Here is a 26,966-nt window from a genome sequence, read left to right on the forward strand (position 1 = left end):
AATTTTAACACTGAAAGCAGTGAGTAACAACTGAAAGAAAAAAATCTGGTCACCCAGATACTGGGCTTATGCCCGTTCACTCAAACTGGCACCTTGCGTCTATAGTCCATCCTGGCCTGGATCAAACTAATGAGTCTTACAGTTTTACACTTTACCCTGTGATGGAGCCTACACACTTAACATCCCCACTGGCCAGACATAAAGGGGTACCTTTGAGGGTAGTCATTGTCTTGCCATTGGCGATCATGAACAGGGCAATTGTTGATATAAATCAAGGTCATAAAAAAAAGAGTAACAAAATAGCTTTTTGACTTTCAGATTGGGTATCAAGAGAATGAAAAATACACAAATCAAATTCCTAGAAAAGATAAGAGTGGTTTTTACTGAGACAATTTATTGAGTTTCCAGAATATCTAGGGGCCTTAAGTATATACACACCTACACACACATACACACACGCACACACGTACATGTTATCACTAATAACAATGTATATAATGTGTATACAACTCATACACAGTTGGAATAGAATCAATGCCATTTTCAGTCTAGAATCGACATACTGTTCTTGGGTCCACAAAGGAGAAGATACTAGAGGTAGTGATGTATAGAAGTTGTTTTTATGACAAATTAAAAACAAAACACAGGCCCCCAGTGAATTGGAAAGAGGACTATCAGACAACTGGGTTTTTGCCTGAGTGTAGAGCTCAAATGATGAAAGAAAAATATCATTTCTATTTATGGCCAATATTAAAATTCAACATCAAGATTAAATTTACCATTAAGTGCATTTGTATAGGTTTAATCACTGTTCTCACGTTAGTTACCGCTTCCGTTTTAAAAGTACACGGCACTGCTTACAATCAAACAGCATAACATATTGTTCATGACTTGAGGAGTGAGACAGGCTTTCTGAGCAAGAGCATTACAATAGTGTTGAAACACTGGAACGTAACACAGAAATACAGCTTACTTACTACTGGTTACTGTTCCCGTTAATCAACAAATTGAAGGCTTAAGACCAAGTTATATTTATCACACTGGTAGCTGTAGCCAATACCACTGTTAGGCTGCCGGGGGACTTCCCCTTTGTTGCCCCCTCACTTCTTAGAAAGGCTTATCTTTTCGGCTAACATGCTGTGGATTTGGCATCAGCTCAAGGATAAACTGCTAGGGAAAGTGGAGTTAAAACTTTAGCCCATGTGAATTTTATTCCTAAGGGGCCAAAACAGACTAAGAATGCCCCCCGACTACCAACACCCCACCAGAATTCCCCCTCCCACGTTCCCTGTTATATTATTAAAGATAGAACAAAACTGTCTCCCTCTGTCCCCACGAGTCGTGGCGAACCACCGGCCACAGAGCCGGGTTTGGGATTAGCGCCCAAGCACCTGGAAAAGGCTGGCTCTGCATTTCCAGGGCTCATTCATTCCAAGCACAATCTTATAGTTTGGCAACAGAGAGAAAACATACCTGAATGGTGAAGGGGGTGAGTTTCTTTTTGTTGATTGTCCTTTCATCAATTGTATCTGGCACTGATAGGTTGATCATTTTACTGAAAAAAGAAACAATTACATTAAAGAAAGCTGGCTGCTGAATAACAGAGTCCAGTGACACGGAATTTAAATTCTAGCAATACCACCAGCAAAGACAACAGCAATATAATCTGTGTGATCCAGTGTTTAGATATAAAATCAGTTATGCAATTTTGATTAGATTTTTAAACTCTCTACGGGAAAGGTTAATGTTCCTGAAATCATACTAATATACTGAGGCAGGAAATAAAGACCCCACTTTATTCATGCACCTAAGAAGCTGCAAAATCATCCTGCTGTCCTCAGCGTATTAGGAAATTCTGGGTAGAAAGCCAAGGCAAATCCTCCATAAGTACTTTACTTTCTAAGCTGTGAAAATTGTATATAAATGACTATATAAATACACTATGTGACCACCTGTACACTTCTGAGCTTATATAATGTCTAGATTTCTGACACTTGGTAGAACTCTATACTTCTAACTAAGTGCATGATAAAATGTTTTATATCCTGCTGTAGTCACTGTTGTATCAGTACTTGAGAAATTTCACCCACTTAAGTGTCTCTAATACACTGATCAGATATCTAAGGTAAGCAATTATTATTTGTGAAAAACTGCTTTTATTCATTTAGCATTGGTTGAACCTCCAATGGGTCATAGAAAATAAATCTCCTTAGGTCACCTCCATCTTATTTAAAGAAAGGAAGTTGAAAAAGCAAATCCAAAGAAACAACAACAAATTCAAAGAATAGTAAACTTGACTGTGGCTATTTGTTTTTAATGAGAAATCAGCATTAACATTTTTCCCTAACAATTTTTAAGTAACTACCTTTTCTGTGGTGTTCTCTAAAGATGTATTTCTATAACTCTGTCGTGCGTGTATGTGTGTGTGTATGTGTGTGTGTGTGTGTGTGTGTGTAACATATATTTAAATGAAAGGCACTTTATTGCAATTCAGGCAAAACAAACTCTTAAGTCATTATTTGAAAAATCTGAAACTGCTGGTGAACTAGAAGCTGTGGGAGATGGTAGGAGGGAGGGGTGACTAAAAAGCAGAAGGTAACCTTGCTCTTGAAAAGCTTATGGTGCAATTATAGAGACAAAATATATGGATATGAAAAGTTACCTAGTGGTCCAACAGAAGAGCATTATAATGGCTCCCAAAGTACTACAAATATGTGCTTTGAGAATCCAGTGAAGGGAGAGACCCCTGGGGGATTGGAATAGACCAGGAACTGTTAGGGTAAATGGATTTCTATCGGAGGAGAGGATGCGAAAGAGTATTCTTAGAAAGAAAAATAGAAGGCCAAGCCACAGTTGCAGTTATGAGCAGGACGTGTGTGGGGAAGAATCAGGATGGCTGCTGATGCATTCAGTCATTCACGCAGCCACTCACCCAGTAGCCCGGGCCGGGGACCTGAGTCACGGGGGTCCTGGGAGGTAAAACTAGAAGAAGACTGAGAGAAGATGACCGAGTGCGTTGGATGCCAACCTAAGGAACTAGGACTTGATCCCGAGGCTACATTTTTTATGTTTTTTTTTTTTTTTCCAGTTGACGGATTTTAACATGAAATCTCAAGGTGAACTCTAATAAATAAAATACCAAAAGCAGAACTGTTCTGCTCAGAGCAGGGAAGAAGGGGTTCTAAGTCTAATCTACCCATCCTTCCCTCCAACTCCTGTGCCCACCTGAGAGTGAGCATTTCAAGCCTCTTCACTAACACCACGTCTGACAGCGGTCTCAGAAGCTGCTCAAAGCAAGAGCTACAGAAGCATTTCAAAGACACCATCATGACCATTGTGTGTCGAGGTCTTCCGCAGACCAAAAATCTTCCTCTTTTTTCAGGTGTCCTCAGCATCTGAAGTGCACGTTTGTATGCACCACTCAAAAGGCCCTTTGCTGAAGGACTTGCACTGGGTTTCTTCAATTATCATGCTGCTATCATCAATCTATCTATCTTCACGGTAGGTCATGTTCGGATGAAGCCAAGTGGCATATATTTCAAAAAGAATTGCTTTGGGCCTTGTATTATTGCATCTTTATCTGTATTTATTCGTCTCTATGCTGTACATCCCTCTACTCCAGCCAAGCAATAACAGTTCTACGTTTCTCATTAGAAGTTGCTTTTGAAATTAAGTTTGCTTCCCAAGGACCTGCCAAGTAAAAGTCCAGAAAGCAGTTCGGGTCCAGCTGAGCACCAAAGGAAGTTGGCCTAGGATAAACACAATGAATTGTTGGTATTCCTGAAAATCCCAGGAAAACCTCTGGAAACCAAGAAGGAAGTATTATTTACCAAAGGACAATGCCATCCCCAACGGCACTGAAGAGATCATTTGTGTTTGGATTCATTGGAATAACATGTCGACAGTCGGGGTCATTCTCCAGGGCTTTGTTTATCCAGTTGACAAAGGCATACTTCTCTTCCTCTGCAAGAAAATGATAAAAAATGACTTACTTGCAAAGTAAAAATCTGACATAAACAAAATTATACACATGGATCTCAGACTGTCATGCCTAGGAGAGACATTGAGATATTATCTGGTCCCTTATCCTATCATCTTACATTCTTTGACATTAAAAAAAAAACCTCAGATGACTTCGGGAACAGGCACAGAATCTCTGTTCACTCCAAGTCATAAAATATATGGCAGGCAGATTTAGAAATTATATATATAATATGTAACTATCATATATAACTATATATATAAATAATGAAGATTCATATTTAAATTGTATCTAAATATTAATAAAATGTATGTGATCTCATGCTTATAGATAAAACTCAGGCTATCTTTAGCCAAGCTAATTTAAATGTGAGATGATCACAGATAATCCCTGTAATGTCTTTGAGCTTCTTTATACAATCATAATGAAATTGCTATGAAATAAAACCTTTTGTGATATAATCTTTCTTGCCTATCAGTAAAGCTGCCAGAAGTTGATTTTGGAAGTTTTAATAAAACCTCAAGTTATGCCTTACAGCCCAGCACAGTGTTTCCCAAATTGTGTGTCACTGAAAACAGTAGGGTCCCTCAGAAGAATCCTGAGTCACGAAAGTTTGAGAAGCACTGCAGAAGCACATCACTGTCTTGAAGATTCATCAGGCATATTTATATAATTTCTGTCTTTACTTTAAAAAGTAAAACGTTAAACATTGTCTCCACAATCAAAGACCATACTTAATCATGAATTTACCTTTAAGATCAGTTAATGTTTTGAAGAACTCAGCTTGGGATTTGTTGGATTACCGTCCTGTTTGAACTTTTAGTTTCCGTTAAGGCTGTTGGATGCCAGCCTTCAGAAGAAATATACAACTTCTTTCCAAATCAGTGAAAACACAATTTTTTTTTTTTGACCAATCAGCAGGCACTGAGAATTATTACGAAGTTTAGAGGAGACAGAAGCCTGAGTAGTTCATCTTATCCGTAAGATTTACAAAGGAGTTCTGGCAGCCTTGGCGTATTTTTTAAATGCTATTGAGATGATTTGGTACTGGATTCTACCTACGATTAGGAGTGCTCCTCCTACCTTATGTCCTTGGAACTGACCCACCAACCACAGGACAACAGGCGGTAGTCAATAAACTTGTGCTGGCTTCTTTGTTTGTACCCCTTAGGTTTGAATACCAGGTTTAGACTCTGTAATGCCGGGAAGGCACAGATCCTTTCCATATGGCTCCCTTTCCCACTACCCCGCCAGTCTCCCCTCATGCCGGCCCCCACCCCACTTCCACCATGCACCCACTGGGACATCCTACCTGAATAGGAGTGCTGGGTGCCGACACTAGACTGCTCCGAAGTACCGCCAATTGCACAGATCCCTTCCTTCTTGTTGATTGCCTTTCTAAAGGTCTTGGCAACCTCTGTGCTTTTTAGGCCATGAAAAACCTGCCAAAATGTAATGTACCTTTAGAAACCCAATCTGTGATCAAGAAAACCACAAAAGGAAGAATATGTAATGTTGAAGCAAGGAGGGTGGGAATGTATTTCTGGATTTTTCAAATTAAAGCCCCAGGTTTCAAATGCCATCTCCTTGTATTCTGCATCATACTCACCTTGATAAACTCATCAAAGCTGATCCTCCCATCCTGGTCTAGATCGCCTGTAGCCATCAGGTTTTCTGTGATTTCTCTCACTCTGTACCCAGGCAGAGGCAAGCAAGCAGCCTTGAACAAGTCATTCAACTCATTGCAGCTGATGTACCCATTGCCGTCGGTATCTGCAAAGCAAGCGGCCACCTGATGAAGTCTCAGGGCAATTCGGGTAATAGGATGAAGAGGTGAGGGAAGGCGAGTGTGCTGGAGAGGCAATCATTTAGAGGCCACAGCCTGACCCCATGCAAGAGCCAGAGTCTCACGAGGGGCCTGTTTCTATGAGAGATGGACATCAGTGTCACTTCCAACATCCACGAGTCATCATGTCACAACAAAGATTCTGGAAGCAGAATCTGAAGAGACTTATAGGAACAGATGGGAAAATAAATCACAAGCTTAGAGATATAAAGAAAAACTACGGAATTGTAGAAAAACAAAGGAAACCAAAGAAAACAGGCAAGATAAAAATAGGGAGAAAAGCTGCAGGTGTGAAAGGGTTCATTCCATGTTTTGATAGAGAAAGAAGTAATTTTCCTAAAGTGAACCTTTCAAAATTAAGTTCCCCCGGCTCCTCTGGCCAATACCACTGTATTCCTTTCACTTGTACCATTTTGCTTACATTACCGTTTCATCCAATCTGTCCTGAAGCTACTCAGTAAAGAGGAGAATTATGTGACTTGAGCTGCCCGGTCTACTCACCAACTTTGGCAAAAGCTTCTCTGAGCTCCATCATTTCTTCATCGGACACTGATCCTCTGGCCATTTTTATTGCTTTAGGCAGCAGATCTGCAGAAGGAAAAGAATAGAAGGAATGACTTCTGAGCATCTTAATTCTTAAAGTACCACATTAAGCAGCAATCCCCATTTATTAAATGAAGAAATAACCCTCTGCATCCCTCATGATTTATAACTGTCTTTCCAATATGTAAGAAATCGCCTTATGCTTAACCCTCCATGTGGTGGTCTCCAACTGGCTCTCACCACTTTCTCCTCTCCCTGTGTATACAGGCTGCTCCTCCCGTCAGGAGGTGGAGCTGATTGCTCTCCACCTTGAATCTGGGCTGATCCTGCACCTGCTTTGACCACTGAGAAGGCAGAAGAAGCCGTGTCTGGGACTGGAACCTTCTGGCTCCTTCCTTTTGGAATGCCCGTTCTTAGGATGTTCCCTCTTGGAAACCAAGTGCCATGCTGTGAGACGTCCAAGCCACATGAAGCCAATGACTGGGCACTCTGGTTAACAGTCCCTGCTGGGCTCCCAGCTGACAGCCAGCATTGACTGCCATGCACTGTAGTAGGGCCACTGGAAATGTTCCCGCTGATTTGAGACCCTGGATGTCTACAGTCCCAGTCAAATCACACGGAGCGGAAAAGTCATCCAGCTGTGCCCAGTCAACAGAATCAAGAGACACGATAAAATGATTGTTGCTTTAAATCACCAAGTCTTGGAGTGGTGTGTTACATGGTAATATACAACTATAACACTTAACTTTTACATAAATGTCTTTTTTAGAGATGATGTCATGTTCACATTGAAAATTAGTATGTTTGGCCAAGCCAACAGGTAATTTTTATAACTTCAAAGGGAGTTTTCAAAGTTCTCTAAATATTTAGAGAAGGAGGAAGGGAACCTGACCCTCTAATAATTCATATATGGGAATCTGAGGGACTTTTGAAGTGTTCTTTTTTCAGAAAGTCTCGTCTTGTTGAGAAACCTAAGGCTAGTGCTGGAGTTAGTTGTTCTCCTTTCCCTGTGCTTTATTGCTGCCCTCTAGTGGGTAGAAAGAGAATGAAACAGACAATACAGTCTCCATGCCTCTAGCTAATTTCACACCAGAGTATTTCAAATTGGAGTTCCACTAAAGCTTGCTGCATTTCCTGGTGGGGAAGGAATGAGTGAGTGGGGTGGGAGTGTGGATGATGGGATATTTTTACATGGAATTATAATTTGAGCATTTTTGTGAAGTTATTGATTTTTAAAAATATATTTGTTGCAGGATACTGTTTTAAATGAATTTCCTTTTCTGTATATTCACAGCATTCTCTAGTGCTGTGCTTGTTCTCAGTGGCAACCAACAACCACAGAAAAACAACAGTTTTAACACTTCCACCCATAGGCCAAAAATGCCTTATGCTCAATTCTACAAAGCCACACCTATTATCCACCAACCGACTGTTTTGTCATGTACATAGAGCAGTGGCTTCAAACTTTTGTTTCCCCCCAAATCCTTTGTTACCAGAGAAGCTTTACATGTAGACAAAAGCGAACAAGTAAAAAGAACAACTCTGAGAGGCTGTGGTTGAAAAATCCCAAATGTCTCCCTGCAGCCACGAGCCCACTTCCTGTCACCTTATGTACCTGGAGGAACCCAAGGGAGCATGATTTGAAAGTCAAAGAACTAGATATTGTTGCTATTTCAATTCCTACAAATGTTTTATTATCCATAAAAATTTTATTATTTACCTTATGTATCTAAAAAGTTTCACTGGGTTCTCTGAAGGAAGGTAAAACTGTGTAGAACTTAACCATACAAGCAAACATGAGTTACACAGCACAGTGACCCTTGGGGACAGGCAATGGCTAGCTGACTTTCCTGCCATCTTCACTCCCTCTCCTTCTTTTGTCTGCCTTTCTCTGTCTCCTTCCTCCCTTTTTTCTTTTTTCATCCTTTCCTTCCATCCATCCTTCCTTCCTCCCCACCCCCCACCAAGCCTTGTCCCCAAAACAATTTGAGCCAGGTTACAAAATTACATCCAAACCTAAGAATTGAACGAATAAAATCATACAATTGTTTTTTGTTTTTTTAATATAACTTTTTTAAAAAGATTTTATTTATTTTAGAGAGTGAGAGAGACAGAGAAAGAGAGAGAGAGAGAGCATGAGCAGAGGGGAGGGGTAGAGGGAGAAGGAGAAGCAGACTCCCCGCTGAGCAGGGAGCCCCCGATGCCGGGCTCGATCCCACGACCCTGGGATCATGACCTGAGCCGAAGGCAGACGCTTAACCGACTGAGCCACCCAGGCGCCCCAAAATCATGCAATTGTTAAGGAGAAATAAACATGGGCCAAATAAGATAATGGCAGGGAGGAGCTTTTAATGCCTCCAAATCCAGAGTTAAGACTGCACATTTTGCTAGAAGGAGGCTAAAAATCTAGCTCCAAGTTCTCTAGAAGCTAATGCAAAGAGGAAAATGTCATCAGTTCCATAATTCACTCTATCTATATAAGCCAAAGAAACCAATTTTTTTAGGGCTACACAACTGAGGTCTGATGGCAATCCCTTCACACAGGCCTCGAGGAGAGGACATTTGTGGGATGCAGTAAACACAAGCTTTGTGTTTATTATAATGTCTCTCAATGAAATCTGATGGCATAAATATATGTATTCCCATTTTGTCGAAACAGGAAACAGAAGCTCAGAGAAGTTGGGACACATATCTCAGATCACACAGCCAGGGAGAAGAGCAGCCAGGATTCCAGTTCTCAAATTTTCTCTTCACTCATGCTATCTGTTCAGGCTCAATGCCTTTACACTCGTGTTAGATATTCATTTTGTCCACTCATTCACTCACTTAGCAATTATTCATTAGCCGTCTAATATGTATACTCCATGGGAGATTTAAAAAACTGTAACAGAGAGCCTACCCAGGTGTTCTAGCTTAGGAAGATCATACTTTCACGTGTTAGGAAAGCAAGTCTTCTGGGTTAAGAAATTAGCACATTAACTTTGCACCCTTTACTAGATCCTTGTGACTAATCTGGCCAGGCTCTCCCTTATGCCTTTTCAAATATTCCCTAGACATGAAGAGAAGGCTCTCCTCCATCCTATTTTAGCAAGATCTTTGATAAAATCTGGTCTAAAGCCACTTAACACTTCTTCGTTCATGGATGTTCATGGGATTATGAAATCCATTCATTTACAAATATTTTCTGAATGTCTACCATAAGCCAGGTGCTGCCCCTCATTTCAGGCAAGGGACATCTACATTGACCTGGTTACCCTGAAAGCATGAAGCAATGTGAAAGGTAAGGAGAATGAATGGGATCTCTGAGCCTAAACTTAGCCCTATCCTTTGACGTAGAGTTTTAGGTTGTAGAGCATGGTAAGAGACTGGTGAAAAACACAAGTAAGGTAAAAAGATGACATTTTAAGGGTCAAGAGTGGGACCAAAGAAGAAACAAAAGAGTTATAATATTAGGTGAGAAAGAAAATCTAAAGATCATGGTACAATGAAAAAGTAGAGAAAATGTTTTGGACAGAAATTGCATGGCCCATTCAAATTAAAGACCTAGAAAGGGGGGTAAAAAAGCATTATTTTAAAACCACGTGATTTTTAAACCATGGCAAGTAGGTCAAGGTGAAAAACATGAGCATCTGGAGAACTGTATTTTTCTAAGAGATTTATAAATGGGGAAGATCAACTTGGAGAAGCCATATAATCAGACAGTTGTCACATTTTAAAAATCCAAAATCCTTCAGTGATCAAAAGCTAAAGGAAAATTTATTTGAAAAGGTGAATTGGATGGGGAGCCTGAGTGGCTCAGTTAGTTAAGCATCCAACTCTTGGTTTCACCTCAGGTCATGACCTCAGGGGTCGTGTGAGATGGAGCCCTGCGTCGAGCCCCATGCACTGGGACTCCACACTTGGTGGGGAGTCTGCTTGACCTTCTTTCCCTCCCCCTGCCCTGCCCGCACTCTTAAATACATTCATACATACATACAAACTTTAAAAAGGTGAACTGGAGAAGGAACAGTCAACAGCCCAAGTTACTGTGCTACTGTGTTGTTTTGGGTGCAAGCATGAGTATCTGGAGAGGGTCTCATTTACTATCAGAATGAGCAGTAAGTCCTGGAAACACAAGCCAACTTTTAGAGGCAGAAGGAACTTAAAAGAAATAATTGATTACAACTCCTTCATTTTATAGATAAGAAAACTAAAGCTTCCATGAGATGAAATGCTTTGTCTATGTACACATTCTCAAAGCAAGGCTGGAGTTTTAAATGCAGTTGCTGGTGAGCAGAGCAGGGAGAGGATGGAGGTACCCTTAATAGGGCCATTAAGGTTCATAACTGGGAAGAGACCCTTTACCTAATTGAACCGAACAAGCAAATGGCAGCATGTTCACAAAACAGAGAAGCAGGAAGAAGAGGGAATTAAAAACATGCAGATGAGACCATTTCTAAGAAGGGTATTGCTGGGGTTAGAATCAACTATTAGGTACTTTACACAGTCTATTAATGTGTTTTCCTGGAAGAAACATACCCACTTCATGCCCATTCGAAGGTACGGGTTATAGTAATGGTAGTCAGACTCATAAGGATAGTAAGTTAGGGTTTCAGTTTGCAAATTACTGGCACCACGTTGGCGGCAGTCTCTAGAGAGCTTGCTGCAGTAATGGGATGTGCTGAGCCATTTGGAGCCTGAAAGAAGTGGCTGGGGAAGGCGTGTTCCTTCCTGGTTCCACTTTACCGCTCCTGCGTTAACTGTGGCCCCCTTTGTGTTTTTTCCAGTTTTACTGAGAAATCATTGACATGGATCACTGTGTAAGTTTAAGATGTACAGCATGATAGTTTGATTTACGTATGATCAGAAGAGGTTTGGCTAACATCCATCTTCTACAGATACAATAAAAAAAGAAAGAAGAAAAGAAGAAAGGGACTATTTTTTCTTCTTGTGATGACAACTCTTAGGATTTGCTCTCAGCAGTTCTCCTATACACCACACGGCGGGGCCAGCCGCGTGCATCACAGCCCTAGGGCCTGTTTATCTTATAATTGGAAGTTTGTACCTTTTGACTGCCTCCTTCCAGTCTTCCCTCCCCTCCCCCACCACCAACTTTTAGTAACCGTAAGTCAGATTTCTTCTTCCATAAGTTTAGTTCTCATTGCTTTGTTTTTATTCTTCTTTTTAGATTTCACATATAAGCAAGATCAGACCGTATTTGTCTTTCTGTCTGACTTATCTCACTTAGCATAATGCCTTCAAGGTCCATCCATGTTTTTGCAAATGGTAGGATTTCCTCCTTTTTTATGGCTGAATAATATTCCACTGTATATTCTTTATCCCTTATTAATGCCCTCCCAGAAACCGTTTTAAGGTCTCTTGCAAGTCAGTGGTGAATTTTGGAACGCTGTTTCTGAATCACTGCCCAAATCCTAAATCTAAGAAGACAGACTCAAACCATTCATCTAAGTCACATCTGGCTGCTAGTTTTCCTGTAAGCACTTAGATTTATTAAATCAATAGCTGTAAAATCCTAAGACATTTGGCCAAAGAAAGTACTGGTTGTTCACTTTTATAAGATTATTTCTAAAGTCCTAAGAAAACAAAATAACCCCCCAAATTGCAAAAGCCACAAAACCTGCTCATTTCCTTTTTTTTAATGTTATGTTAATGACCATACATTACATCATTAGTTTTTGATGTAGTGTTCCATGATTCATTATTTGAGTGTAACACCCAGTGCTCCATTCAGTACGTGCCCTCCTTAATACCCATCACCAGGCTACTGCATCCCCCCACCCCCTTCCCCTCTGAAACCCTCAGTTTGTTTCTCAGAGTCCATAGTCTCTCATGGTTCGTCTCCCCCTCCGGAAACCTGCTCATTTCTTTACGTTCGTTAGTTTTGAGTCTCAGCTTAGAGGAGGCTGGTATTTTCCAGATCAGTAGTGAAAGAGAATTTCTGATAATGACTATTTAGATTAAAGGAACCTGACTCAACTTCCCTAAAGCTGGAACACAGAAACTATTGGTAGGAGATTACTATAGAACAGTGCTGTGGAATTTACAGAAGGAAATACATTCTCTAAAAATAAATGCAAAAATGTAAGTTGAATTTTCTCTGAGGAGTTTCCTGACTGATAATGAAAGGCAGCAGAAAAGGATGGGAGAAGGTGATCTGCCCAGAGTGAGATGCTCACGGGCTAGATTCCTTTCTGAGAGGTGGTAGTGGTGTGCTGGTCAGTATTTTGCTTTGCTATACTGATGCCCAGTTATATAACTGCCAGGATCGGGGAGGCATCTGGAACCTGGCATCACATTGCCCAGGGACTCTTTTGAATGTGTCCTACTTTTCCTGCAACTTGACACACTGGGTAAAGTAAAACTGGAAACTCAGGACCCAGATTCCTAGCTCTACCTCAATAATTTCAATACGTAGACAGGAGAAAACTATACAGCTTCCAAACATTCAGTTAATAATCCAAAACAACATGTAATCGAGAACATCATTAATACTGCAATCTTTAGTGCTAGACTATGCTGCTTGAAGCAGAGGACCATAAAATATAGGAGTCCGAAGCAAAACAGCCCCAGGTTTTTAAGAAGCCATCATGATAAACTTCTGTGAGACAAGGAAGAAGCTTTGCTTCAGGTAATTCCGTCCCCTTCATGTTACAAAGTAGCCCACTGCAGGGGATCTAACCACCACCAGTAATTTACTATATCTTCTTGGGATACCATTGGATCTATGGATACAGATATTCCACAGTTTTACATAAAGGATGATTCCGAAAATGTTTTCTAAAAATGACTTTGTTTTTAAGAAGCCAAATAATGATAAATAGCCTCAAATATAGATGCCCATTTAAAGGAGCTCTTATGAGTTCTTTTGTCAAGTCAAAATCTCCTTTGGATGGTCTTTTTTCTCCCTGCAGATACACTGCTTTGCCCAAGGGCTGCTCCAGAGCACAGAACTTTTATCTCTGTGGCCTTGGAGGTAAAGGTACAGAAGGAATGAGGCGGGGGCACGGACTCAGTGGCTCTCTTCTCCAGCTATCTCGGACCCTGTAAACCCTCACGGGAAGCCAGCAGGTGAGATTACTCTAAACCTAGTGAACATGTTGTTCTCGGAGCCTCTGTGGTCTGATCACGGTTGAGGGGCTTTGGAAGCTGTATAAAGCAGAGCACATAAGACCTTGGCTCAGTCTCCAACCACGGAGTGCCCATCTCCCCACCTGCCCTCCCCAGCACACCCCTGATGCCACCTGTTTTCTACCGAGTTGCTCAGAGCCATTACGGATGTGACACAGAGCAAACCTCTTGCAAGCCGAGGGGATACTCCAGGCTTGGGGTTGTGGAGGCCCTCAATGCCTTGTCATCTCTCACCTTTCCTAGGGTATAGACAATGATGCTCCTGGTGTTAACATCTTGAAAATCTGCAGCTACCCTTCATTCTACATTCTACCACAAGGACTTTAAGATCCAGACTCTTCCCTACTGAAACTTCAGGGTATCCTTGGATCGTTTCAAAAAGCTGAATATTATTACGGACTAGTAGATTATCTACTATTCAATTATCTCAATATCAGACACCATCTGTTCATTCACTGTTTGTTTAATCATTCATTCTTTCTCATCCTCTATGACTATATGTGCAAAGCACAGCTCTGGTAGCTGGACTATGAGCATGGGGGTCACAAAGCCTCGGGCTTCAGGAAGCCCACAGTTACATGTCGTTTCAAATGTGATACAGAAATTATAGGTCACTCATTGCAAGATGGTTAATACAATGCAAAAAGTTTTGAAGATGGAAAATGAGTAAGTGAAACAGGGCTGTGAAGGGAAAAAAAAATGACAGCTAAGACTAAGAAATTAACATAGAAACTTACCAAAAAATAGAAATAGCAAACATCTAAATCAGCCATGCAAGAAGGTATCCAGATAATTTATACTTTTGTACACCTCCAAGGAAACCATAACCGAAATAACCGGCAGGGAGTGGGACAAAGTGCCCAGCATGGGGGCCTGGGAGACCTAGGGTACTACCTGTCTGTGGAATATCGGGCTCCAGTTTGCCTCCTTGGGCCTTTTGTTTCCTCATCTATAAATTGAGAGATGAAATCCCTTCCATGTTAAAAGTTCCAAAAGTCTGGGGTGACTGGGTGGCTCAGTCAGTTAAGCAGCTGCCTTCAGCTGGAGTCATGATTCCAGGGGGCTGGGATCGAGCCCCGCGTCAGGGTCCCTGCTCAGTGGGAGCCTGCTTCTCCCTCTCTCTCTGCCGCTTCCCCCTGCTGGTGCTCTCTGCCAAATAAATTAATAAAATCTTTAAAAAAAATAAAAAGTTCAAAGTCTATTCACTAGCTGGTAAGTGCACAAGTTAGAGCCCGGAGAAGGTGTATTTCAAATGGACCCAGAAATAGGGGGAGGGGTCATCGGGAGCTGTGGCAGTCACCCCGATGGGCCTTCTCTGGGAGGCGCCGCCTCCGAAAAGGACCCAGCATCTCCCAGCCCTTCCTCGCTCCTGCTCTTACCTCAGCAGCAGGTAAATCTCTGTCCTCATGCATTCCGCTCACTGACCAAGGCAGATGCCCACTGCTTGGCTGCTTAGCACAGAGCAGGGAAGTTACCAAAGCAGCACGTGGGGACCTGTTTTCTGAGATGTCACTGTGAACAGCTTAAGACCTGCTGATCCGGTTCACTCCCAGTTTCTAGGCAAGACTGTATGCAAACTGTCCCAGAAAGAGAGCCATCTACTATTTTCTTAAAAATATCCAAATAAGGAAACCCTATAACCCCTCTGGTGTCTCATATCCCTACCTGTAACCTAAATCTTTTCTGATATGATTAAAGCTTTCTCTCTCCTGGGCTATTCTCAGAGGGAATTACAGAAGCTGCTCAATTCATAAAAATTCTGTCACATGCCTTAGTGATCGCCACCAAGGCTTTTAAAAAAATTCTTTTAACCTGTTTTTGGGAGGCTTATCTTCAAATATTTAATAGTTTTCTTTGCTATATCTGCCAACTTCCTTAAATGATGACATAAGAAGAACAGAGTCATAGAATGTAGAGGTGAAGGGACCATAGAGATTATCTATCTGGCCACTCTTCCTGCCACAGAGGAGTGAAATGACACCCCAGTTAAAGGATGCTGTCACCGGGCTCACTGGGACTGGAGCCCAGGCCTCCGTATTTTTCCTCTTTATAAGTTTTCAAACTTAAGAAGTAATGCTGTTCTTTAAGGAAGACCTGCTCAATATACAGTAAGAGTAATTCCCCCATGATTTCAAATATTTAATAAATATAATTTCATGTGTTTCCCGTACATGAAGAAGAACTTAATCTAGGTATTGAGAAGGCACTGTCAGGCTACAAAGGTCCTAGGTCCTAGGCTACAAACAACAGGTGCCAAATCCTATGTACAGGTACTATTGGCACCTTCTAGGTTATAATGACCAAGGCTAGGCAAATGAATTCTTCTGGGTGTTTTTTCTTGACTTTGCATTGAGGCCCTCTGATTTTCCTTTGCAACCAAAATAGCAAACCACATTAAAACAACTCACCCTGAGGCACAATGTTCAAAAGATAAAATGCCAAAATCACAAATACTAAAATGACACCTTCAGACTTCTAAAAACAATCTGCATGGCTTCAGACATTCCGTTCTGGCTGTTGGGTGGGGATCAGTGAGCTCTTCTACCTCTGAGCTCTGGTCCTGACCTGGGCACGTGGCTTCTGGGTCCACAACCATCTCTTCCAGCAGATTATGAGATCACAAGCTGGAAGTCTGGACCAGAAGTCATCTCATGGAGCTGCCACATGGCAGGTAATCAGGTGAACGAACAAACCTATTAATTGATGGCATACAGGGCTTGAGAAGTCTACTCTCACCTCCTTTGAGGAGTTTAACGATAATATTCTTGTGCACATGCTAAAAATATCCCTCCGGTGGAAAGGGACAAATGCCTAGAGCAAGCAAGCGAGTGCTTTGAATTTTGTGAAACCATTTTGCTGGAAGAATGACTTCGCTGAGTTGATTTGGGGACTGAAGAGAGGCTAATGTCCCTAGGCAGTCTTCGACCTGGCCATGGAATGCTCCCTGGCCCTGCTCCACCAGCCGCCAGCCGTGGGTTTCTGCCTGCGGCAGCAGAGCCTAGCACTGAACCTCTTCAAGCTATTTCTATAAACCCTGCTGGCTGCCTGTGATGCTTGGCAGTGGGTATCTAAGTACAGTGTCTGACTTTGAGCAGAGTCCTGCTGAGGTGAGAGGAAAGGAACTATGGAGACACATCAGTGACCAAAAGGAGGGTGAAACCAGCCAGGATGCTCTCAGAACCAGGAGCATCTAGGAAGTAGTGAGGAATGGGTGCTAGAGTTCCCCTGGACATAACTTGCATAGCACTATCTGGACTATGAAATTCATCCTCTGGTAATTCTTAAACATCTGCTATGAAACAAATGCATATATCTGTGCATTTCTTCTTTCAATAGTATCTGCCAAATACCTACTCTGTGCAGGTCCTGGGTCAGATGCTGGCAACACAAAGATTAGATGTGGCCCAGGTCTGTTCAGTACAGGGGAGAGTGGATTCTAGTTACTAGAATACAGAGGGAAATTTAGATCCACAGGAAGGGGGGAAAAGAGCTCTCGCCTGGAAAGCCAAGCATGGCCCCCACAAGAAGTGACATTTGACCTGGATTTCCACAGATGAGGAGCTGCTTAAAGATCAGTCTTTTTTCTTATTCATGCAGGATGATTAATCCTTATTCCCTCCATAGAATGTTCTCTCCATCTATGTTGGAGTCAGAGAAAATAATAGCTAAAGGAAAAATGGGAAGGCCAGCTAATGTTTACTGAATGGTTATTCAATGCTAAGTGTTTAATATGCATTATCACATTTAACTTTAGCCACAATCCTATAGAGCATTATTATGGTTTCCTCTGTATAGATGAGGGAACTGAGATTTTAGTAACAGGCCCAAGGTTACCTTGCTATGAACTAGGGAAGACTTACGCTTACACCAGAGCCTGGGGGTAGGGGAGAGCACCCTACGCTACCCCTACACTGCAGGCCAACACAATGTAGGTCTTACTGGAGGCACCTTTCCTTGTGCCTGTGACCACTGGGTTTCTTTATCTTAAGGTTCTCTGCTCTCCTTCGGGGTTACTCAGCTCTGACCTCGTGTTAACGAGGGACACACACCCTTTGCAAGATTTTACCTATGACTGAGGCTCTTCCTGGGCTCTTTTGAGAAGTTCTAAATGTTTCTTCTCTTCCAATTCTTCACCCTCTTGAGCGAAGAGTTAAGAGCGAGAACACCACCAGGGGGATCTTGCCCGTTCCTGCCCATGCCTCCTGCCTTTGGTGCACAAGGGATCCTCTTCGCTAGAAGCTCCACACCTGTCATCCAATCACATTTCATAAAGCACTGGCCTTCTTCTAGGTGCTGGAGATGCAAAGATGAATAGATGAATCCTTGCTCTTACAGGAAACCCAGTCCCGTGAAGGAGGAATTTGCCTATGCAACTCAGAGGCCACTCTGACCTTCACACTCGAAAAGGGGTTATTATCACGGTGCTGTGGGAGCACAGAGAGGAAAGCACTTAACTCTGCCCCAGAAGGGAAGGGAAAGCTATCCAAAGAAGGTGATGCTAACCTTCATTGAGCTACATCTTAAAGAACCAGTTGGAGTTTTCCAAAAAGAAAAAATGGAAAAGGGCCCTCCATTTCTCCACACATTGGTGCCTCCCTTATCCACGGGGTATACGTTCCAAGACCCCCAGTGGATGCCTGAGACCACAGATAGTACCAAACTAGAAATACCTATAAACACTATGTTTTCCTTTATATATACACAACTATGATAAAGTTTAATTTATAAATTAGGCACAGTAAGAGACGAGCAATAGTAACTATTAGAACAATTCTAACAATATTCTGCAATAAAATTTATGTGAATGTGGTCTCTCTCTCAAAATACCTTATTGTAATGTACTCACCCTTCTTGTGAAGATGGGTGATGATAAAATGCCTACGTGATGAGATGAAGTGAGGGGAATGATGTAAGCACTGTGATGCAGCCGTAGGCTACTGTTGACCATTGACCTTCTGAAAATATGTCAGGAGGAAGATATTCTGCTTTCAGGACCACAGTCGACTGTAGGTAACTGAAACTATGGAATGCGAACCACAGATAAGGGGGGCTACTGTATAAGAGAAAAGAGCCCTGCAAAGTGAGGAGACAAGCAGGAGATCACCAAGGAAGCTGTTGTGGGTTTGGCATGACTGGCCCAGGAGGTAGCTCCTAGAAGAATTTGGGCAAGAGCCAGCATGGTTGCCTTCCTCACTAGCTCTTGTTTCTAGAAGAAAAACCTTGGTGGTCTAGGCTCTCCTTGCTATCTTCAGTCACAATGCTTACGGCATCCCCTCTAGGTAATACACTCTCCAACCTCCTCAAGCAACAAAATGATCACACCTAGAAGCCATTTTGGTTTGTTTGTATGGACGTAGCTTACTCCTCATATCACCATCTCCCATCTAGAAAATACAGCCCTGCAGAGTGAGAAGGGAACTGGACATGTTAAAAATGGGAAATGGGGACCCAGAAAAGTGAAGTTGCTCCCCAAAGTTTCACAGTGAGTCAGTGATTGGTCTGAAAAGAGAAGTAGGAGAATGAAGAATGCTAGTTTGGTCTAATCAAGATATGGGAAAAACAGAAGTCCATTAACATTTAAACTACCTAACAGATTACAAACAAACAAACAAACCCGTGAGATGCAAAGTCCACGAAATGTGCTTTATATCTCAGGTACGTAGAGCGAGAGGAAAACAGGGGAGGGGGTTCTTCTCCCTCACCTTTCAAGATGGCATAGGCTCCATAATTTACAACTTCTCCTATTGCTACCAGAGGAGCTGCCTTTTTCCCAGTCCAAGCCAGCAAGAAGGCATGTCAGGCATCCCATAAACCTCATCCAAATGCTAATGATCTTATCTTCCTTTGGGAAATTATATGTATAATTGTATACCCACAGTAAACTAAAAAGCAACATGGTATGGTGAAAAAATGATGAGTTTCTACGCAACTGCTTCTTGCTATGTGTTTCTGCGTTCCTTAAGTTTTCTGAGCCTCAGTTTCTTCATATGCTCATATGTGAATAAAAAAGGATATTAGCAATGCAATTTACAGTGCTCACTCCATAGGGTTGGGTTAGAATTCAATGAGACAAAGGGTTTAAACTGTATATAACAGTGTTTGGTGAAGGAAGGAAGGATGGAAGGAGTTAAGAAATGAAGGGGAAAATTAAAAAAAAAAAAAAAAACTTTCACAAAATTATCCTGGGGAACAAACTCAATTTCCACTATAAATTGTATAAAATATTATGTAGAGTCACCACCTAAAATCCACACTTAACTGTATGTATGTTGTGTGTGTGTGTGTGTGTGTGTGTGTGTGTGTGTGTGTATAAATCTAGATTTCACATCTATGTTCTATCTTCAAATGTCCTGAGCTTGGCTTATTTGGGCTTTTACCACATTTCTCAACCAGAGTCCTTGAAGGCAGTTTCAAAATGTATTACAGAAGAGACGGACGCCACAGACGAGAAGCTGAAGGCATTGGTATTGGCTGATCTCAGATTGAATGGTCAAGGGGCTCTGGGCTTAGCCTCACCTGAAATACTGACAGTGGAAAGTACCTACTAACAGTTGAGGAAGTGTGGACAGAGGAGGAAAATGCACAGCAGTCTTAAAAGCCTGACCACATCCACCATGAGTCACAAAAAGCAATGAGACCTATGGGTATGTGTGAGAAGGACCATCGGCCAATGCCTCCTCAGTCTCAGGGGTGCACCAGTACCCGGGGACTGATTCTATCAGCCCCAACTCCTATCCGCTCCCTCATTCTCCAGGCATTTTCTCTATTACCGTTGGAGCTGGAAAAATACTGAGACAATGTGCAGCCCACATTTGTCTATTAGCAATGACAGCAGAGGCTTCTATTTATTCTTAATAATAGGACCTACCTCTTTTCTATAGGCTCTTTGGGGTAGTTGTTCTAGAATCTCTAACGACAAGCTGATTCTCACAAAAAGCAAATGAGGACTAACAGGTACACGGGGGCAGGAAATTTGTATTAATTTGATGGTCTATCCTTATCTCTGCTCTGTTGGAAGCCATGGTTTGGTTGGCAAATATTTACCAATACCAGTTGACAACAGGTTTTGTGATAACATTTATTTTGTCAAAATTTTAAAACACCTTTAAGAACCTGTGACTGTAAAATGGGAAAGAGGCAGGGTGTAAATCTTGGTTCTGGCACTTCCTGGCTCTGGGACCTTGGATGTCACCTTCCCCAAACCTCAGTTTGGTCATCTGTTATAAGAATAGGACCACATCAACCTTATCCAGCTTTGGTGTGAAAATGTTAGGAGTAAATATATGTCAAGGGTTTAGCACGACGCCTACTAAATAGCAAGGGCCCGGTCAGTCCGCAGTGATGCGTGTAGTAGAGTGAAGTGTGCACAATGGCTGATGGCAGGAAGAAGTGGAAGAGGAAAATGAACCCAAGAACAGACCGAGGAAACAGATAGTACTTTCCCCCATTTTACAGATGAAGAAACTGAGACTTGCTCAGGCTCCACACTTAGTACAAGGCTAGAAAATGCATCCAAATTTGCTCTCCCTCTGTATACCAATATCACATTTCACGCACAGAAAGGACAGTCCGACTCACAAAGTTTAAAAAACTAACATTATATACAATGTCAAATACAGTATATATTGGGACGCCTGGGTGGCTCAGTCGGTTAAGCAGCTGCCTTCGGCCCGGGTCATGATCCCAGGGTCCTGGGATCGAGTCCCACATTGGGCTCCTTGCTCAGCAGGGAGCCTGCTTCTCCCTCTCTCTCCCTCTGCTTGTGCTGTCAAATAAATAAAATCTTTAAAAAAAATACAGTATATATTATATACATTCTATATGATCACCAGACGGATGAAGTATCACAATTGCCTTTCTCTGTGGTCATTGGAAAGAAACGAAGAATCAAGGATATTTTGATGAAAAAAATCTTAATTTGAAAGACAATGAGGGAAGGGAAAAATCTGAAAAATGTCTCAAAGGTGACTATAGTGTTCTATCTCTCCAAAGGGAAAATTTTTTTTAACGTTCATAAAGCACTAGAAGGGGAGCTCAGTAATGCCTAATGGCATAGTCGCTCATTGTGTTCGTACTTTCACTTTGCACATATTACCCAGATTTCTCCTTAGGGACCCTCCTGGTGAAAATAACCTGAGCTGATGATGTCAAGGAGGTGTAGAGGACCCATGTTCTAAAATGTTACACCAGAGGTTAACAAAGATGCCGTCTGAATTCTATATTTTGCCTGAAAAATGACAAAAGGAAGATGTAAATTTTATACAAATACATCTGTGTGCCTCTTAACTTCATACGTTCGAATACACGGCTTGCATGAATCTGGGTGCTGACTGCCCAACTGAGGGATCAAAATGCAGGCTCTTGTTTAAATGCAAAGTAATTTATTCTATTAATTCACTTCCCTCTTGAAATTACAACAAGAGAAGAAAGGAAAAATTATCCAGGAGATTGCAATTCACATGCATAATTAATTGGCCTACAGAATTTGGTGTCTTGGCTTTTCTGCCTGTGGAGAACATAATCTCTTCCCCACTTTACTTCTGCCACTCAGGAAAAGAGAGAGAGAGAGAGAGAGAGAGAGAGAGAGAGAGAGAGAGTGTGTGTGTGTGTGTGTGTGTGTATGAATGTGAGAGTGTGTGAGAGTGTGAGAGAGTGTGTGTGTGAGAGAGTATGAATGTATGAGTGTTGTGTGTGTGTGAGTGTGAGAGAGAGAATGTGTGTGAGAGAGATGTGTGTGAGAGAGAGAGAGAATATGACAGAGAGACAGAGAAATCCATCTGTCAACAACTGGTGCTGGACTAAAACAAGAATCAAGGCTGCAACCACAGGACTGTGGCTTTATTAGATGCTCAATTTAACATTTTAGCTTGTCTTTCCCCCAGACGAAAGCTAATGACCATATTTGAGAAACAAGCCTCCTTTTAACTTATAAATGGGGCTGATGCACAGGTGTGGCTCTGAAGTCGACCACAGCTTATTTGAACTTTAACAATGGGTCACTTCCCCCACCTTTTTCAGCTCACGATTAAAACACTCCCATTCTTTCACAGTTTGTAGGACACCTATGTTTGGCCGTTACCGTGTAATTATGGGTATATGTGCTTTGGTGTAAATACTAAATTATTTATTTGTCAGTCAGTCACAAAAATCAGAAAATGTGAATACCACTTGACTCAAAGTATTCCACCCTTCTAAGACTGAGAACTTTTCCAAGCTTTTGAAGATAGAAGTCATGTTTTACAACCAATGCAGAGATCTTTAACTTGGTAAAAACTAAATACTCAGTCAAATGCATAGAGATGCTGGGTAAATAGTGATGATGATGATAGACAAAGAAGTAGTCTGTTTGATAAAAGCAATTATAATATAGATGCACTTATTTGGGATAAATTATGATTGTTTGAGCTCAGCTCAAGAGCTGAGGTACAAATAAGCACCATGGTCTGCTGCCTGTTTATTCCAGGAGAATATTACTTTCTCCTGGAATTCAGCAGTTATACAAAATTGATTCGGCTGTGGAAAATTAAAGTAATAAAATATTTGAACGCAGGGCGCCTGGGTGGCTCAGATGGTTAAGCGTCTGCCTTCAGCTCAGGTCATGATCCCAGGGTCCTGGGATGGAGTCCAGCATCGGGCTCCCTGCTCCTTGGGAGCCTGCTTCTCCCTCTGCTTCTCTCTCTCTCTCTCTCTCTCTCCCTCTGTCTCTCATGAATAAATAAATAAAATCTTAAAAAAAAAAAGTAAAATAAAATATTTGAATGCATTAACTTGTCTTCAAATCTAAAGGTAACACCCGTAACCACTTCACAAGATTATTGCGATGATTACATGCATCAGTATGGTTAAAAACACTTAGGAAAATACTCAATCCAAAGTGAGTAGTACGTTAAGTGTTAGCTATTATTATTAGGGTGTGCTGTGTCTTATAAGATGGAGAGATGATGAAATTACGGGGAAGACTGATGTAATCACTGACACTGGCAAACCAAAACAATGGGGACAGTCTGACAGTTTAAGGAAGCTGATTCAGGAGGAAATTGAGGAAAGCCACAGGAGATGCTATCTGGGCAGCCCCGTGTTGGCTGTAGCTGGGGGGAGATGCCCCTAGAATGTGGATATCTAATCTGGTGGCAACTCCTCAGAACTTCAAAATGGAAACAGTATGAAACATACTTTTTTTTAAACTTGAAGTTTCAAAGTTTTTTGTTTTGTTTTTTTTAACGTTTAGTTGTTTACAGAAAGAGTGAGTGCGGAGGGGGAGAGGGAGAGAGAGAATCCCAAGCACGTTCCACTGAGCGGGGAGCCCAGTGGGCTCGATCCCATGACCCGGAGATCACCACCTCAACTGAAATCAAGAGTTGGACGCTTAACCCACTGAGCCACCCAGGTGGCCTGAAACATGAACACTTTTGATTTAAGCGCATTGCCATCTGGCAAAATAGGGAAACTTGAAACTCTTGGAATCTGCTGACCATGGTTAGTTTTATATTTCGGTGGGGCTCTAATTCTAATTTTTATGCCCGCAGGGTTCAATATGCAGATGGCATAGCCTTATTTCAGTTGATGATTTCTGGGGGTTGGGAAACTAGCTGACAAAAAACCCTAAAGAGACAATTAGACTAATATAATGTTATTCTGCTATAAAATCTTCTATTAGTCATAAAATCCAGTGCCTTCACAATCTTTCTAAATTGTGACTCTTCATTAATATAATCTCATGAGCAAGTTTCTTAATTTTATTTCACCTAAACGGATATAAAAATTTGTTTGCCCTTTCTCCTGTATACATAAAGGCCCTTTATTTTGTAAGTAACAAGGAGAAGCTGACTTGAGAACTTTCTAGAATAATCCAAAGTAATTAAGCAAAAGTTAATGATATCTGTTTCCGTGTTTTCTGTCATCAAAGAAGCCTATTATCGGTGCAATAATTTCGGTAAGGGTAGTTAAGTTTTAGCTCAAAGAATGTTTTTAGACTAAAATAATGAGATTATAATTTTGTCTGTTTGCTGTAGTCATTGGACAATTTCTTAAATACCTTGAACTCAAGGTCCATTTAGTGCTTTGAGGCTAAAATGAAGAATAGTGTTTTGGCAAAGAGGAAGCATGGTTGAATGCAAACTATTGTATGATTACTGTAACTTCTTTCACGGCAGTCACTGGGGGAACTCAGTAAATATTAAGTTAATAAGTGAAGTCAAAGAAAAGACTTCTGTTGCATATCTCAGGAGCTGAGAGAAAATACTTATGACAACTTTTCAATTCAATCAATGTCATTAGCGCCTCCCATGTGCTAGGGGAGCTAGGGAAGGGGCTCAGGCTGTCAGCAAAAAGGACTTGGCGCTAAAACAGTATGATTACTGCTATACTTATTCTAAGATCAAAGCACTAAGCGGGCACGCACAGAAGAAACCATTAGTGGGGGCAAGGAAGACGGGGGAAGGGTCCAGTAAGGACACGTTTCTTGATGTGAGCCCTGAAAACTGATCCTAAGTTTTGCAAATAAAAGAAGAAAGCAATCAAGCGCAACAGTTGGAGCAAAAAGAAGTTAAAGAGCATGGAACTTTCTGGCGGCTTGTGGTCTTGTGCACCCAGAACGTGGCCAAGAGAGGATGGTGGAGAGCCAGAGCAGAAGGAAGTGACAAGAACTAAGGTTGGGGAAGTGGTTGAGGCAAGCTGGTGAAGGCACACAATTCTTTAGTAAAATTATACATTAATTAAAAGAGAATACTTCTTTATTACTATATGAAACCCACAATGATATAGCTTACTTATAAAAATAAAAATGCTTCTGGGTTTATTGCGAATTTTTTTCTCTTCTTTCTTTCTTTCCCCCTCTCTCTCTTTCTCCCCCTCCCTCCCTTAAAATTATGAGCGCCAAGATCTCTTCAGTCAGCTTCAGAAATAAAAGCCTCTAATGATCTACACCTAGGAAAAATATGCTGCTGCGGAAGAGGGGATCTAAAATAAACAGCAGCTTATAGAGAAGCAATATGGAGCTGAACATCCTGGCTATCTACCATTCCTCGACCCTCCAAATGCCCAGTGACCTTTGGCCAGTTCCTTCCAGGGTGATTCCACTCCTCAGGTCTAGGGGCGGTTAAGAGAATTACGTGAGATAATGCACAAAGACTGGCTGCACATATTAAGTACATATAAATATTATAATAATAGTATTATCACTTGTCGTCTTTAAGTAGGTAATATCTCAGTGAGACTTGTCCACCTCCTCCCCTTCTTCAAAGGGATTGGAAAAAGAATTATAAATGAGATTAAAATGCTGAAATTGTTTGCCAAGTTACCGATTGTTTTGAGGCATACACCCCTTTATAAACTAAAGGAGACAAAATTTAAAATGTGACAAAGGAAAGCATCCCTGAGATAGTTAAAGTCCCACCATAGCAGTGCTTGTTCAAAGGACAAGACCCAGAAGACTTTTCCCTGATGATACTGGGGGTGAGTTGGAATGAAGAGAAATGGATATTTTATAACACTTGAACAGTCTAAACTTGATTTAAATCAAGAGAGTTTTTTTCTTCCCATTTTGAATTAACTTTTTCACATTCCATTTTATTTCCTCCCAAAGTAAGGAAAATACGGACATACCTTCACATTCTAATTTATTTTGTTCTCATTAACATTTTTACTGGAAATAAGAGCATTTTTTTAATTTGTTCTCTTCTGGGATTCAGGTCCTCCTCCCCCAATTCCACATTCTTGCTAGTTTGAAACCATTCAGGAAAGATGTGTAAACAATATGGACGGCCACATTTTGCAACTTTCAGAAATTCACATTTATAGGCAAATGACTAATTCCATTCAAATTTGCCTGTGCAGATGTTCTTTGAAAATTTTTATTTAATAGAAACCAGTTTATGATCAATTTATGTAAATTTAAAATTAAGACATGGCGAATAAACCACCATTGTCGACTGAGTTTTTTTTTAAGTTGTCCCGAGGAAATCACTTTAGAACACAATTTGCTCTACTGAATAAGAAAAATTGGGTTTTGATAAGTGTCCTGATAAATTAATCCATTTCCACCCCAAATGGCTTTTTATGTTTATCATCTGTCGATGGTTCTTAATACTGTTGGATAAGGATAATTAAATGAAGGTTGATGCTACAAGATCCAAAGTCTATGTTTCAACAGAGCTTCTGGAGTAAATATCCCATATCAATTCTATCAGAATTTCTGTTGTAGACAGAACCCTTTCATCCAGACCTTAACAGTCATTTGGCCATAAGCCTAACCAATAGTTGAGACAATTCTGCAAAAACAGTACAATTAAGCAAGGCAAATTACTTTTATTTCTACAGAATAAATAAAGAAGAGGCACCTCGGATGCTTTGTGGTTATTAAACACACCCATTAAAAACTGTTGGCGCCAAAATCACTCAAACACCCAGTAACACACTCAGTAACGTATGACTCAAGACATTAATATAACCACTCAAGTACTGTAAAGA

The 26,966-nt window shown here is 41.2% G+C and overlaps 1 protein-coding gene across 1 annotated transcript in view; it reads right to left on the bottom strand.

Moving 5' to 3' along the window:
* LCP1 (lymphocyte cytosolic protein 1) overlaps positions 1-26,966 on the bottom strand; it is a 52,223-nt gene that overhangs the window by 24,669 nt on the left and 588 nt on the right. The window contains exons 2-6 of the mRNA XM_025874863.2: positions 6,330-6,416; positions 5,592-5,755; positions 5,295-5,424; positions 3,831-3,963; positions 1,474-1,555 (exon numbers count right to left, since the gene is read on the bottom strand). Of these exons, the coding sequence (XP_025730648.1) occupies positions 1,474-1,555; positions 3,831-3,963; positions 5,295-5,424; positions 5,592-5,755; positions 6,330-6,393 (573 nt within the window). The 5' untranslated portion in view covers positions 6,394-6,416. The remainder of the gene's footprint in view (positions 1-1,473; positions 1,556-3,830; positions 3,964-5,294; positions 5,425-5,591; positions 5,756-6,329; positions 6,417-26,966) is intronic.

The sequence above is a fragment of the Callorhinus ursinus genome, unplaced genomic scaffold, assembly GCF_003265705.2.
Source record: "Callorhinus ursinus isolate GAN/ISIS: 27379988/994484 unplaced genomic scaffold, GSC_fseal_2.0 scaffold7, whole genome shotgun sequence".
Classification (NCBI taxonomy): Eukaryota; Metazoa; Chordata; class Mammalia; order Carnivora; family Otariidae; genus Callorhinus; species Callorhinus ursinus.